Source organism: Gopherus flavomarginatus, chromosome 8, assembly GCF_025201925.1.
Source record: "Gopherus flavomarginatus isolate rGopFla2 chromosome 8, rGopFla2.mat.asm, whole genome shotgun sequence".
NCBI lineage: Eukaryota > Metazoa > Chordata > Testudines > Testudinidae > Gopherus > Gopherus flavomarginatus.
This window is the reverse complement of record NC_066624.1, coordinates 55,692,542-55,708,839: the sequence shown is the minus strand read 5'-3', so window position 1 is coordinate 55,708,839 and position 16,298 is coordinate 55,692,542. Positions and strand designations below refer to the sequence as shown.

Genomic DNA, 16,298 nt, shown 5'->3' with positions numbered 1-16,298 from the left:
CACCAACTACAGAACCCTCTGTTCAGAGGACTAGTACCACACCGCTCCCTCCAGAACTCTACCTGTGCTATTGGTAAATGGCTTGTGGAAAGTTAGTGGCTACTGGCACAGTAGATCAAACAATTCCCTTTCTCCCAGGAGCTGACTGTTATTTCCACAACCTTTCCAGCCTCTGGCAAGGGGCCAAACAGAGCCTCATGCTCCGGTACTGCGTGTGCTGCCTCGGGCTATATTAGATTGCTCACCCAGCCTTTATTCTGGGGTAGTCTTTTTTGCCACGCTGATGGTATTGTCTAATCTAATACACCCTCAGATAGGATTCCTAATGACAACGGTTCCCTTTAGATCAGGTTCCATGGGCAGAAAGTAAACTACGTTATGGCTTTGGTGGCTTATATGGCTCAGCCTACCATTTGCCAGCAGCTAGTAACATGGCTTAAATATAAGTGCCAAACTCAGCTCTCACTCCCCTGAGGTTGTGCAGGTATACCTGAGAGAAGAACTTAGCCCACTCTCTTCTTGTCCTGAGCCTAACTCCTCAATGTAATGAGGAAGAAGTAAGCTGCTAATGGAAAGGGTCTGGTTGAGGCTTCATGGTGATTTGAGGAAAAGAAAGAAAACTCAGAGGGGGGAAATGGAACAGCTGGCCAAGCCTGTACTCACCCCATTCCCTGGCCATGCTAACATGCTCTCACCTGTCAAGATAAGTGGGTGTTATTGGGGCATAGTCCCAATCCACCTCCTCAGCTGCAATGTAATGAGTCCAGGTCATAGGCGCCTGCTTGGCGAAAGCACGTGCGCCAATCGAGGGGGGAGAGTCACTCTCATCAAACATAATCACAGTGTTGTCCAGATCATAGCTGTCATCATAATAGTCTTCATATGGTGCATCTGTGGCCAACCTCATCTTCTTCTTGGGCTCTTCCAGGCAGACTTTCACACTGATGTATGCTTCCATGCCAGCTGAATTCAAATGGGCCAGGCAGAAAGATCAATGTATGTCTGTCTCACTCACAGCTCTGGATGTTGTTTCACTAGTATCCCCAGTTTACCTGCCTCTACTTCAGATGGACATACAGCTATCTAGCCATATTGTATCTGTCTTGGTAAGTAGGTTGAGGTGGAGAGACAGATGAGGAGAGTGATTAGGAGAGGAATTAGGTTAGTAGACGAGGGCAGGGATTTATATGTGTGTAGACATAGATGACTTAAGACAAATGTACAGACAATAGACTCCAGTGCAGCCAGATGGGAGTGGCATTACAGCCATTACCTCTGCAAAGACAGAATTAATTATACCAATGATCGTTTAAGGAGCTCTATAACACAAACTCTACATTGAGGCCTGGGTTAGCTTCCAATTAATTGCTGCAGCCTTCTGGAGAAATTTGTGTTGTTCTTTTTGCTTCTTGAAATAACAGGAAAAAACAAATCTGGGAAAGATTCTAGACCAAATTCAGAGATGATGCTAAATAATTCCAAGTAGGCTCAGTAATTCTCCCTCCTCTTACACTTGTACTATACTGGTATAATACCACTGGCATTCATGGACTTACTCCTGATTTATCCAGTGTAAGGGAGAGGAGACTGCTTAAATTTACAGCCTGTTAGACTTCCTAAGATGTGCTTATTTCCTGACTCACACATCCACTCATCAATTTGTAACCAACAGCAGAAGTTCTGAGTTTCCCCCAGGCCTAAAGGAGTCCAAGATGGCAAATATCACAAGTTTAATGGATGGAAGAGAGGACAGTAGCAAGAAAACAGGAGGCAGGGATAAGAAGGTGCAGAGGTGCCGACTTCCTGAGTTCCCAGGGGGTGCTCAACCCTGCTCCTGCTCCACTCCAGGCCCAGTCCTACCTCCACCTCTTCCCCCAAGCCCCACTCCCACCCCGCCTCTTTCCACTCTGTTCTGCCCCACCTCTTCCTGCCCCTGCTCATTCTCCTCCCCCCCAGCGCCTCCTGCATGCCGCTGAACAGCTGATCCTCAGTGGGCAGGAGGTGCTGGGTCGGGGGAGGGAGAGGAGCTGATCGGTAGAGCTGCCGCTGGGTGCTGAGCACCTTTTTTTTTCTATCGGTGCTCCAGCCCCAGAGCACCCATGGAGTTGGTGCCTATGAAAAGGTGTAAGTTAAATAGCCCCACTCCTGCTTTCAGCTCCTCAGTGTGCCAATTACACCAAGCTTAGACCCCCTTGCAGATCAATAGAAGGGATGTGACTAGGTCTAGGCAAGTCTAACTGAGCATGAGGGAGCTGTGAGTCGTGTCACCTCACACGTCTCTGATTCCAGCCCATCCTCTCTCCTGACCCCTCTGAGCCTGATGGCTGGTGGATATTACCTTGCTGGTGGGCTGGGATCTGACAAAACATTAGGAACCTGCCGCTGATGGTGGGCATGGTCTGAGCCGTGAGGAAGGTGGCTGGTGAGATTTCTAAGGTTGCGTGCCGGTGGCTCCTCACCAAGAATGTGTGGCCCTCAAAGAAAATAGAGTGTACTTCCGGGGCAGTACCCAGCCCAATGACATGCCAATGGACTGGTCTTTTCTGGCACAACTGGAGATCTGCCAGGAAGGGAGGGGAAATGCACCAATGAGAGAACAGCTCATAGAATCACACAGCTATAGCCTCCAATCCACCCAGAGACACCAGTGGGCCAACCTCTGACAGGTGCTAAACTCTGGGAACCTGTCATGCCAGGATCTCTGACTTCTGTTGGGGACTGCAGATGCTCAGCACCTCTCAGCATCTGGGCCAGGGGAGTAAGGACTGAGCAAAAAAAGAGGGACTGATCCTGAAGTGAATGGGAGTTTTGCCATTGACTTTAATGGGAGATGGGGTCAGCCCAGATTAGGGACTTCAAGTTCTGGCCCATAGGAATTAGGGATGGAAAGGACTCTCCATCTGGAAACACTTGCTGTTCCTCTTCACTTCTTCCCCTGCTTTTTCCTTGGGGAGACTTTTGGGGTACTATTCTTGACTCTGCATCGGTGAAGACACTTGGGCACTTTGCCGCTGACTATCATGGGAGTGTGACAGGGCCCTTCAAGATGGAATCCAGATGTGCTGTCTACTCCATCCCTGGTCAGTGCTGGATTGTCCCCAGCTATATTTCCTCAATGGTCCCTCTACTCTAGTGTTAGAGATCCCCAGTGCTGAGCCTGCCACCCATTCATTAGTATAGTATGGAAAGGCTAAAAACAGGGCCCAGTGTGCTACACTCTGTGCACATATCTAGTAGGAGACAGTCCCTGCCCTGGAGAGCTCCATGCTAAATAAACAAGACAGACAAAGGTGAGAGAAAGGGATCCCTAGAGAGGCTAATCCAGAGCCTAGCAGATCTCAATCTCAGGAATTTTTTCTTGGCTTCCAGTTCTCTTCAGGTGTCCCTATAACCCTGTTGTGCCACTGTAAGCAATCTCCGGCCTTGGCTACACTGGCGTTTTACAGCGCTGAAACTTTCTTGTTAAGGGGTGTGAAAAAAAACACACCCCTGAGCGCTGCAAGATACAGCTCTGTAAAGTGCCAGTGTAAACAGTGCCACAGCGCTGGGAGCACAGCTACCAGTTCTGCAAGCTAATCCCCATGAGAAGGTGGAGTTCGTGCAGCGCTGGCGCTGCGACCATACTCACACTTCAAAGCGCTCCCGCGGCAGCGCTTTGAAGTTTCGAGTGTAGCCAAGCCCTCCCTCCTGCACTACTCCTAGACCCCCTTTCTCCCTCATCCACCTTTCCCTTCCCCCACTCCTCAGCCTCCAGTACCGGGCAGAGAGCCATTGATATAGCCGTTGATAGCGTGCAGCTGAGCCAAGGGCCGAGGAGTTCCTGTGTGGTTGGGCTCTGGGTACCAGCTCTTCCCTGGAGAGAGAAACAAAGAAGTTCAGCTGGGAGAATGTTTAGCCAAATGCAATTGTGTGTGTGATCTGCTGAGGCTTTAGCGTCTGGAGCCTTGCAATCCTGGAGTGGGCAGCAGTGCGCTCTTGGGTGAAAGCCCCTCATGCTGGGACTCAGTCCCCTGACTGTTCATTCTCCTGAACTGGGGGTTCCAGGCCATGCTGCCAGGCCTTTCCAGGCCACAATCAGGCTGCTGGTCAAACGTTTTTTTTTTTTATTCTGATTGATTTATCCTGTTTGGGTGGATGTCCTGGGCCCAGCATGTTTCTGTGAAGGACAGGGCTCCTTCAGAGCTCTGCCTTCAGTATATTTGGAGTAAGTGCCGCACAGCACCTATGCACTGTTGTTCTGGGTGCTAATCAGTGAGGCCTCGATGCAGCAAAGCAACTCAAGGACATGCATGACTTGCAGCATGTTCGGTCAGCGGGACAAGTTAAAGTTAAGCATGTATCCATGTACTTTGCTGGGTCAGAGCCAGGGCCGGCTTTAGGAAGTGCGGGGCCCAATTCAAACAGTTTCGATGAGGCCCCGGCAGAGATGACTTTAAAAAAACAAAACAACAAAAAAATAACACGTAGGGCTTGTACTCACTGAGCGGTGTTCCGAGTCTTTGGCAGCGGGTCCTTCACTCACTCCAGGTCTTCGGCCGCACTGAAGGACCCGCCGCCGAAGTGCCACCGAAGACCCAGAGCGAGCCAAGTACTCCACTGTCAAAGTGCTGCCGAAGACCCAGAGGGCTGCCGGGTGAGTAAAAATTAAAAAGGAGCCTCTAGCCAGGGAAGGGATTCTCACTGTGCGTGGGGCCCTCTTAGGCGTGGGGCCTGATTCGGTGGAATAGACCTAAAGCCGGCCCTGGTCAGGTCCTTAGCACTTGGGATATTGTGATGATGTGTGCATTCCAGTTCCCTGAGATAGCTAGCTAGTTAGATTACATAGAGGCAGTGTATGGGGGGGAGGGATCTGTGGCGATAGATAGAATTGTCAAGGCTGATTCCCCGCTCTGGCACTTCGAGTGCAGAAGGCGGGGGCCCACAAGGACTCTAAAAATTAATACTGGCCACTCCAGGCTGGTATTAAACTCACAAGTTTACAGCTTTTTTTCTGACCTTGGATTGGTAAACCACCCAAGTGCAAAATTTCTCTGAGAACCCAAGAAGGCGCACTTGCGAATTCCTTCCTGTGGGGTACCCTTAAGCTCTTTCACACCCTTCTTTGGGGAAGAGCTGAGAAAGAAATACAAAGAAAATCAGTTGTTGCCACCAGCTAATAAAAAAAAAAACATGTGCAAAAACCTCTTAAGACCCAGAACTCCAAACCTGTTCTTAAAAAATGTAAATTTTATTAAAAAAGAAAGAAAGAAAATACATCTGAAAACTCAGGCTACTGCTAGATTTAAAACGAGCAAATACAAGAATTAAGCATTAAAAATAGCTCCCTTGAGGTCCAGTTTAAAGGTTACAAGCAAAACAAAAGCACCTGGAGTTAGCACAGAGGAATCCACAAGCCATAAAAAATAAAAGGGATAAACCTAATTGCGTCTTTCTAGACATTTCCTAATCTACTTACATATCTGGGGTTTTAGATGAGTAGTGTCTAGGTGTGATACTCATGATTTTTCACACCTGGCCCAAAGCTTCTTACAGCATCGTTGCTCCCTGTCTGCTTCTCCCCAAAAACAACAACAGACAGACAAAAGGGGAGTCTTGTTTCAATTTTTAAAAGTTGTAGCCTTCCCATTGGCCTTTTTGGCCAGGTCCCCACTCACTTCCTTTTACTTATGCATTGCAGTGAGACCTTTAATCCTTTACAGGTAAAGCAAGTAGAGAACAGCTACTGAGAGGGATTTTATATTTAACTGGTTGGCTGGGTCCACAAAAGAGAGCTACCCCGCCTTCATTTATCACAAGGATGTATGGCATTAGATAGATAGATAGATAGATAGATAGATAGATAGAGGGGGTGTATTGGGATAGAGAGAGAGACAGAGAGAGAGAGGCGGGGGTATCTGTGGTAGTAAGGGGCTGATCCTGAGAGGTGCTCAGTTCCCTTTGCAAAGTGTCGAGTACTCTCTATTCCCACTGAAGTCAATAGGAGTTGAGGTTGCTCAGCACTAGTTATTCTCATCACAATCTAGATTTCCTCTATGGGTTTGACTACCCTGTAGTCTGAAGGCTGTTTTTTCCATATGCTAGTGGGAATGCAAGGGCCGGCAAAAATTCTTTGCACCTGGACATCATCAAGTGAGTTAGAGTCATGAGGGTCCTGCTCTGAGAATAAAACCAGTGGCCCATATGTTGAACCTCGTGGCCAGTTGGAGATTATCTTCCAGAGCTGATGCAGGAGACCAGATTTCAAATCCCAGTCCTGGTGTCTCACTCCTCTGGCTGGCAGAGTGGGGAATCTAGACTACAGTCAGAGGTGAGACTATAGCATAGGGATACAAACCCACGCTAGCTTTGGTCTAGCTAGCTCAGGTAATGATAGCAGTGAATCCACAACTGCCAGGGTAGCAGATTGGGCTGTCCAACCTCACTAAGGACCCTGGGTATGTGCTTGACCAGCAAGCCTGCGCTGCTGTGGATTCATTGCTTATTAGATCAAAGGTAGTTCTGGTTACACCTCCGACTGCAGTGTCAACACACCAACTGTGTTCAGACTCAGCTCAGGAGGCAGCTCTACAGCCAATCAAAAACAGAGACTTTGTTCTCCAGGGCCACCCATCCAGCACCTTCTGCCAGCCTAAAAGCAAATAAATACATCAAAGAAGGAAACACCCAGACAGTGAACTCCAGCTACTCTAAGGTGCGTTCGGCTGGCTTTGTTTGTAATATTCCAGATGTGGCACAAACTCTCCCAACCAGCAGAATCTGACTACCCTAAAGCCAGGATACAGGATCCGGCCACCCTCATATCATGTACTTACCTTCATCAATCACCGAGAAGAGCAGCACGAATTCTTGCAACGTGCTCTGGGTTCCGTCTTTGGTCAGGGCTCCTACGAGCAAGAGGAGAGAGAGAGGTGATGCCACTGTTAAAGAAACAGCAATGGCAGTGTTGTATCTCAGTCTTCTCCTGGAGATCTTTTGTTCAACCTCTTGGAGGTAACAAAGTTATTGCTGGCGCTTGCGTGGGTTTATGCTGTCATTGCTGATCTGGGAGGGGCACTCAAGAGGGAGCCTAATCCTTGCCTGCCACTGCTCATGGTCTTTGTCCAGTGCATGGAGTGATAAGGAAGTCCCCTTACCTGAAGAGCCCATGCTGTGGCCTGGTGATCCTAAGGAAAAAGGCTGCTAGGGGAAAAGCAAAGGCTGCCACAAAGGCTCCCTGGACTAGGTACTGAAGGGAGAGTTCAATATGTCCTGTCCTGACTCTCTCTTTTGCCATACAGGATTTTATTTAATCACCTGAAATAGCCCATCATATCTAGGTCTGTGCTATGTTGACATCACTTTTTGCTCCTATGCACTTCAGGTATATTGGGAACCAAGTTTTAGTCAATCGCCATTCTGGCAAAAGGATCGTGCATAGAATAGACAAGAGTATCCTAAATTTGGCTTGGTACTACACATCCTGCATCATCTGTGTGTGATCTATAAATCCATGCTGGCATGGCCTCATCTGTATTTGGTCTTACAAAATCAACTTATCTGCGTGAAAAAGCACCTGAATAATCATGGCATAGGTGAAAGCATTTAAAAAGGTGGACAAACATTCACACTCTGAATTGCCTCATTAACTGCTTTGGAATCTCTGGGAAATACTAGAAATTCTTTGAGGGGAAACAGACGACCAAGTTATTTCCAGCATGGCACTCGAAAGGGTGTTAATTTTCTGGACTGGGAATGGATGAAGGCACCCTTTGGAAAACGTGTCAACCAGAAAATCTGTCAGTCCACAACAGATTCTGTTCCTCCCAGGGGTCCTGCCTTTGCTTCATACTCAGTTTAAGGAAGATTCCAGATTTCTTTTCAGTCAAGACCAAATACTAAACAGTTGATTGGATTAAACGACCCACTGACTTTTTCAATTCCCCATGCTCCATACCTGGCCTGCAGACAAGCAAGGCTCCGATTAAGCCAGAGTTGATGTCTTTCACGCTGTCAGTGTAAGAGAAGTAGGAGGAGGTCAAACATGACGAGTCAAACTCTGTTGGTCCTTGGTCTTCTAGTATTTCCCAGACATACGTGTGGGTCTTACCAGGATCCACCTCATCATCTTCTTTCTCAGCCTGGCTGGTCTCATCCTTATACCCTGCCCCTAAAGCACAAAGAGTGGCCCATTTGTCACTGCTCACCCCATATCCACCGCACCAATGACCTGTCATCACACAACTGACCTTTGTTTTATTATCATCATTTTTAAAAACAGTCTGGGCAGCCCCTACCTCATCTCATTCTCTATTTAAGCCTAAGTTGATTGTATTTAGTTTGCATATCAATTCAAGTTCAGTAGTTTCTCCCTGGAGTCTGTTTCTGAAGCTTTTCTGTTACAAAATTGCCAGCCACCTTTAAATCTGTTACTGAATGGCCAGACAGGTTGAAGTGTTCTCCTACTGGTTTTTGAATGTTATGATTCCTGAGGTCAGATTTGTGTCCATTTATTCTTTTGCATAGAGACTTTCGGATTTGGCCAATGTACATGGGAGAGGGGCATTGCTGGCACATGATGGCATATATCACATTGGTAGATGTGCAGGTGAATGAGCCCCTGATGGCATGGCTGATGTGATTAGGTCCTATGATGGTGTCACTTGAATAGATATGTGGACAGAGTTGGCATCGGGCTTTGTTGCAAGGATAGGTTCCTGGGTTCGTGTTTTTTTCTGCGGTATGTGGTTGCTAGTGAGTATTTGCTTCAGGTTGGAGGGCTGTCTGTAAGCGAGGACAGGTCTGTCTCCCAAGATCTGTGAGAGTGAGGGATCATCTTTCAGGATAGGTTGTAGATCTTTGATGATGGGCTGGAGACTGGGAATGGCTGAGCCATTACACACATTGAATCTGTTTCCCCATGTTAAGTATCCCCACAGCTTCTTGTCAAACTGTCTTAAATGGGCTATCTTGATTATTGCTACAAAAGTTTTTTTGCTGACAACAGTTTGTCTTAATTAATTAGCCACTTAGAGTTGGTTGGGCAACTCCCACCTTTTCATGTTCTCTGTATGTATATATATCTCCTCACTATATGTTCCATTCTATGCATCTGATGAAGTGGGCTGTAGCCCATGAAAGCTCATGCTCAAATAAATTTGTTAGGGTATGGCTACACTTGCACGGCAGCGCTTTGAAGTTTCGAGTGTGGTCGCAGCGCCACCGCTTGGAGAGAGCTCTCCCAGCGCTGCACGTACTCCACATCCTCTACGGGTGTAGCTTGCAGCACTGTTTACACTGAGGCTTTACAGCGCTGTATCTTGCAGCTCTCAGGGGGGTGTTTTTTTCACACCCCTGAGCGCGAAAGTTGCAGCGCTGTAAAGCGCCAGTGTAGCCATGGCCTCAATCTCTAAGGTGCCACAAGTACTCCTGTTGCAGAAGATCAATGTTAAATAGCCAAGTAATGGATTAGTTCATTACTGAATGCTTGTTTAGTTTAAACCAGCTTGTTACTGGATGGACAGTTTCTGTTTGACTTTTGCTGTTTTCAGACTGGTGCACTAGAAATCCTGTAATAATTTCCCTTAACCATCCAATCACCTGTCCATCTATCTATCCAACCCACCTGCCTATGGCCCTAATTAGTGGTCTCTGAACACCCACCGGGAGTTAAAAATATGACAATGCTCTCTCTCTTTCCCTCTTCCCTGCCACCAGGAATCTCGCTGGGTGGCAAGGTGGTGTTTGGCTGTTGTCTGTTTTTAATGCATCCATGAGAATGAGGTTTATGATGGGAAAACGGGGGCAAAAATTTTGCTTTTCCATTTAGCTCTGAATGCAGCACGATATTCTTCAGCTCCCTGCTCCCATATCTCTGCCCTTCTGCAAACAAGCACTGTGTGAGCTTTAGCAGAGCCAGAGATAAAAGGGCACACTTACCCTCTGATGCTTTCCAGTATGTCACACCCACAGCATGGAGGCTGAAAGGGCGGGAAGCCAGATTCTTAAAGGTAACAACTACCGTGTCATAGACTTCAGCTCGGATGGTGGGGCCCAGGAGACCTGAAAGAGCAAGAACACTGAAGGGCAACTGCTGTACATACAACCCGCTGAGCTAAAAACAGAGACATAAGGGGTGTAGATCATATCCTGGAGAGGGACAATAGAGGCCGAGGAGTGTGTGGTGCTTGATAACTGGAGAAATAGCCAGAGGTATGGGGGTGGGGGACGTCACACTGGGAGGTCTAGGAACATAGAACTGGAGAAGAGACCGCTTGAATCATCAAGTCCAGTCCCTACTATCACAGGCGACTCATCATAACCTTATCATGGAGGCATCATGGAGTCATCGGAGCTCTTCAGGCAGAATTGAACAGGATACCCTGGGGAGCAGAGAGAGAACCCCCCTCCTGCAGCCTCCAGTTCTGTACAGTGTCCAGATGGACATTCTGTGTAGTGTGTGGGTGCTGGGTGGAATGGTGGCCTGCGCTATGCAGGAGCTCAGACTAGATGATCTGGTGGTCCCTTCTGGCCTTGGACTCTATGATGCTACTACAGCGGCATAACGTGCAGTTGAAGCAAAGCCAGTCTCATTAGTCTATGAGTGAACATGTCATGAGCAGAATGTGAGTTACTCTGCAGGTCCCAGGCCAAACTGTCCCAACAGGCAGGGGGTCAATTAGGATGATGTGGTATAAATCTTCCCTAGTTCTAAGGCTATGTGAGGGGGAGGACACTGGCAGGAAGCCATGTGCAGCCTTTCAGAGCCAGAGCATGTGTCACAGCATCCTGAGGTGTTTATGGAGACTGAAGAAATAAAAAGCAAATTGAGGGTGATCCTTGTGGTTCTGAGAGGGTACTGAAGGGGTTGTGCTCTTAAAAAGCATATAAAGCTCAGATGCAGGGTAAAATTTTCAAAAGCACCCGGCTTAGGAGCCTAAGTCCCATAGACTTTCAATCAGACTTAAGGTCTGTCTCCACTGCAATTGGATGTGTGATTCAGCATGTGTAGACATATCCAAGCTAGTTGTAATCTAGCCAGCTTGGCTGTCAACAGCAGTGATGTTGCAGCAGTACCGACTAGTTGCCTGATACATATCCAGAGCTGCAGGATGGCTTTTATAGCCACACAGCTGTGGTGTCACTGCTATTGGTGTTTGAGCTAGCTAGACCAAATCTAGTTTGACTATGCCTACCTGAGCTGCAGTAGCACCTCTGATTGCAGTGTGCATAGACCCTTAGACTCCTAAGTGCTTAACTCAGTTCTGAAAATGGGACTGGAGCTTTTTGAAGATTTTAACCCTGGATAATGACCCCCAAGTACGAAGGAAACAAAATCCCACTTGTCCTCTGGAGCTAGAAAAATATTATCTGAAAATAAACATTGTGCGGTTTTCCTTAAAGAAAAAAAACACGCTCTAAAATAACAGCAATATCAGCACAGCTGTAAAGGGAATATAATTTAGCAATGTGCTTGAAGAGGCTTCAAATTATTGAGCACTTTTAATAACCTTAGAGGCTACATGTCACTGACTTCAACCTATATTGTGTCAAAAAAGACCCCAAAAGACTCCAGAAAGATATGAGGAAGATAAGCTGGGTGACCCAACACAGTTACAGTAACAATGCACCCAGCGAGACATGGCATGTGAATAGATTTCTTGCCAAGCTTGTCCATCATGCTAAGGATGAGCAAAAACCATATCAGTTGCAGAGGAAGAAATTTATTTTTTCACTAAGAAATAAACATCTTAAAATTTAAAAGAATTGTTTCTTTTTAAGCAACTGAAAGTTGTAGAAGCTCAGAAATGTTGCTATGCAGGGGGAAAAAAGTGGAAATATTGATTTGGACCAAGGAAAATTGAGTTGAGAAAATACTGCATCTCCTTTTTGTACCAGGTTTGTGTTGTTCAGAGGGTAGCTTGGTTCCCTGGGTAATTTCTTTCCCATTGCCTTATCATGCTAAACTTGCTGGTATGTCGCAAAACTAATGCTGCAGTGCATTACAAGTCATTACTATATTTTGCAATAGATGGCTGCATTTTGATGGTAGATGAAGTGATCGCTATGTATAATTTGTAAGGGGCTTTGGGATTCTTTGGGATAAAAGGTAATCTATCTATCTTCATCATTGTAGTATATGATATAATATATCCCCAGTTAAAACTATATCTGTCTAGGTTCCTGTACCATTCTCCTCCCCATACTAATATAAATAAAGACCATTAGATGTATATAAAGCTATAGATCATTAGCCTATAGATAACAATCATTCTCTTTACCCATCCAGGCTGGTTTGGGCTTAGTTTGTGTGAACGAGGAATCAGTATATTCCACAAACACCGCCTTCTTGTACCGAGTGAAAATGCCAGACATAGGTGACTTTTGGCTTTGGACCTCTGAAGCTCTGCATTAAAGAAGGAAAAAATTAGCACTGGTTGTACAGATCCATCTATAAGGTGTTTACAAATGCCCCTTTCCTCCCTCGTTGCCCAAATGTCACACCCTTGTGTCAGTTCTAGTCAATACCTGCCCTAATACACCCTGTAAATTTCCTAATACCCACTGCATGAGTTTTTAAAATGTTATTACTAAGTTATCTGTAATAACATGATGAGTCATTCTGGATTAAGATGCATCATAATGAGACTTCTTACCACTTCATACAATACACACATGCTGACAAGATCTGCTGATGATTATGATTGATCAATTGATTGTGAACATGTGAATCTATCTATCTGAGGTGGTAAGACCTTGCTAAGAAACAAACTCTATGTGATCCTTTATCCGGCATAATACAAGGGCCCATGGTTGCCAGATTTCCTCAAACTTTTAGGCTTACCTCTTTTCAACTGCAGGCACATTAGATATACTGTAACAGCTCAGAGCACCTAGCCCATCTAATCTCGCACACTTCTTTCTGTAGGAGCCAGTCTCTCATGCTTTAAAGAAAAGTAGAGCTCATAATGTGCCTGCTCAGCTGTGGAATGCTTTTCATAAGGACCCTCTTCATCCAAAGAGAAAGAACCTCACAATGACTGACGTGGATTAAAATTATAGATTTCCTTCATGCGTTAGACTATAGGGTTGTGGGGACACAGTCCTTGTCTTCCTATGTTTGTACAGTGCCTTGCACAATGGGGCCCTGAGTTTGACTGGGAATTTACCACTGGGTTATAATTAAGGTTGGAAGGATTAGATTTTTATTGGTAAATGTCGGTAAATGTCAGTAAATGTCAATTTCAACGTACTCACACAAACCGATGCCAAAATATTTCCATTGATAATAATCAAAATGTACAGATAATCACAGTAAGAAAAATTCTGCTTGAGAACTTATTAGAGTTTCATTTAAGGATATTTACTTTGTATATTTGACATGTGATGTTGACAATTTTGTGTTCTAACATTTATAGAGCTTTAACATTTTTTATTCTCAACATCTACCATCATTAAATAATTATTACCAGACCCTCACCTCATAATTTCCTGTGAACATTTAAATAGATAAACGTAGAAAAATGCATAAAAATAAACATTAATATTATTTGTAGAAATTATTTGTAGAAAGAGCAACTTCTTCCAAGCCTAGTTATAATGCAGCCCCTGCAATCCCCACTTGCTAAGCCATGGAGCTGCAGCCTAATGGGGCCAGTATATGCACAGGAACAAGTTGATTTGCAATCAGGGGCTGTCAGGCACAGAATGTTTCATTGCTGGTTCCACACGGTGAACTTTGCCAAAGCACATGTTTGTGGTTGTCTGCCCTCTACTGGTTGCAAAGTGTCAGACCTTCTCATGGGACGGTGAGCTTTGGTGAGCTTCCCAATGATCTTGTTCAGGAGAGGGAGGTTAGATGCTGCGTATTCAGATACTGAAGTCTATTAATTATGCATGTCGTTTCTGACCTGCATATACAGTGTTTGGCACCCTAGATAGCCCTGCCCTGTGTCCAATGCCTTGGCAGTACAGTATTCTAGCTCTCATCCTCTCTGGCAGGGAGACCAGGATAGATTTTTGAATTCTGCTTAGAGATTAGAGTGAGGGCCTGCAATTCATTTAATTTATACCCTAACTAGGATTTGCACCCTGGTCACTTAGCAGTCAGGTGCTATCTCATTGTGAGATGGAAGGCAGCTTTACTGATTTAGCACACTGACTGCACCACCTAGACCTACTATTGATTTTTTTTAAAGCTGCTTAACAAACTCATTATCCAGAAGAAATCCAGTAAGTTTCTCAGGATAACAAAGATTTGAATTTCTCCAGGGACTGTAGAGGCTGCCTTATCAGTCTCAGTCCACAGACCATTTCCAGTAATGAATGCTCTCACTGATTGTTGCAGCATGTTTTCTTTGGAACACAAACCGGTTGCTATTTTTCCCCTTGAAGAAATGGAAGAGATTTCTTTCCCCTTATGGCTAATCTTTCATTTATAATAACATTAACTGGCTTAATTTTTCCTAAAGAGGAAATGGAAGAGGATTGAGTGACAGAAAACTGGGAAGGGACGGGGTTATAGACACATTCAATGAACTATATGTCTGAAAAATTTCCCCAAGCTCTACTGATGAGTGACTGTCTCCTGAATGCACAGAACAAGATAGCAGCAGTGCAAGCATCTCCATGCCACCCAGCCAATATGCCTGTAACCTGGTCTGGATGGATTGGAGAAAATGAGATGAATTTAGTCTCCACGGTTTATTCAGTCAATGGCCTCTTTACTGAGCTGGCCACTTAGTTCCAGCTATAGCTGTGATTTCTGTTGCTCCTTGTCCACTAGCAATTGAGATCACCAAACTCATTTCACATTAGCCACAGTACTGTCATTAGATTGTACCATTTTGAATTCACTGGGTGATGTGTCCCAGATTTGAGCTGGCACCCCAAAGATGAAAGGCTTTGGTCATTCCACTGAAATGAGTCAGACAGTTTGAATCTTTATGCCAGGAAAATCTGGTTTTGGTGGCAATTGAAAAAGCATTCAGAGCTGTAGGGCCTGATTCTGATCTCATGTATACTATTGTAAGACAGCAGCCACTCCACTAGGCCAAAGGAATGGCACCAGCAGGAAACTAGCATAGATTCTGGTCCTTAAATAATGTGCCCAACGGGAATCAATTATGCACGGTGATGTTGCTGCTGCACGAATGCTCCTTTTGCATTCCCTGCAATCATCATTAACAGGGCAGAATCCAGAAATTTAAAGGAGAGTCTGGATCAGAGAGTAAGTAAGAGTTTGGATGTCCAAGCATTTTTGGCAGGACTTCTTATCAGATCAGATCACAGTGGAATTCTTACCCTAAGAGCAGACTAAGTGAAGGCAGATAGCGCCTGGAACATTTCATCAGCATTGTTAGGCTTCCTTATCTGTTAATTTCTTCAGAACTCTGAGGCAGCCAAGGTAAACACTCTGGTGACTGTGGGGCTTGTTTCCAATCCATGGTCCGTTCACATATCCGGGCGGAGTTCCTTTGGGCGGCGTCCACTGGCTCCCTTGACGCCTTCGAGGAGCAGTGGGTGCTGTCTCGGGCTGTCTGCTCGGTGTCCCCGTCAAGTTCCCTTCTTATGACCCTTTGACCGCACTCCTGTCCCTGTTCTTTTATTAGTTGTCCCCCGTAATCAGTGGGGTTCTGTGGTCCTGTGGATCCTCCCCTTAGGCTGGGGGGGATCCTTTAGCAGTGGGCAGGCTTTCGCCTGCCCACTTCCCAGACACTCAATAGTACTGTTGTCATGCTAAAGACCTAAATTACCATCCAGTCCTCCTTTGCCAAAAGGCTTGGAGGCTGAGAAAAGATTCTCAAGGCTTTGATAGGATACACAGAGACCCTATTCCGCACTCCATTCACCCCCAGGAAAGGGGATGCCTGTCACCCATCAGGAGTCACTAAATAGATTTAGTCTCTTGGAATGCAGGGAAGGAATTAGAAACAAGGGGGAAAAGTAACAGATAAGAAGTTCTGAGTGTCTCCATTAGATGAAGTTAGTTTAGATAGCAACAGGCTAGTGTATCTTAGCTGTTTCAGCCATCAAAGTCCTTCAGACACGTAGGCAGGAGAAAACAGAGCATAGACATCTTCAGGCACCCACTCAAACCTCCAAATGGGCCATGGAAGCCACCAGTGTAATTGGTGAACACTTCCAGTCATCCTACCTCCAGAAGGGGTAACTTCATCGGTTGCCAATCAGCACTCTCAGAAGCATAAAAGAACTAGGGAAATACAATCTAGATGGAGCTACTATAAGGTGGGTGCATAACTGGTTGGAAAACCGTTCCCAGAGAGTAGTTATCAGTAGTTCACATTCCTGCTGGAAGGGCA

General features: G+C 45.7%; 1 protein-coding gene across 1 annotated transcript in view; it reads right to left on the bottom strand.

Annotated features, from left to right (window-relative positions):
- Positions 1 to 16,298, bottom strand: part of F8 (coagulation factor VIII) — a 74,804-nt gene that overhangs the window by 53,369 nt on the left and 5,137 nt on the right. The window contains exons 2-8 of the mRNA XM_050965749.1: positions 12,258 to 12,382; positions 9,916 to 10,038; positions 7,934 to 8,146; positions 6,813 to 6,884; positions 3,758 to 3,853; positions 2,339 to 2,560; positions 696 to 963 (exon numbers count right to left, since the gene is read on the bottom strand). Coding sequence (XP_050821706.1) covers positions 696 to 963; positions 2,339 to 2,560; positions 3,758 to 3,853; positions 6,813 to 6,884; positions 7,934 to 8,146; positions 9,916 to 10,038; positions 12,258 to 12,382 — 1,119 coding nt within the window. The remainder of the gene's footprint in view (positions 1 to 695; positions 964 to 2,338; positions 2,561 to 3,757; positions 3,854 to 6,812; positions 6,885 to 7,933; positions 8,147 to 9,915; positions 10,039 to 12,257; positions 12,383 to 16,298) is intronic.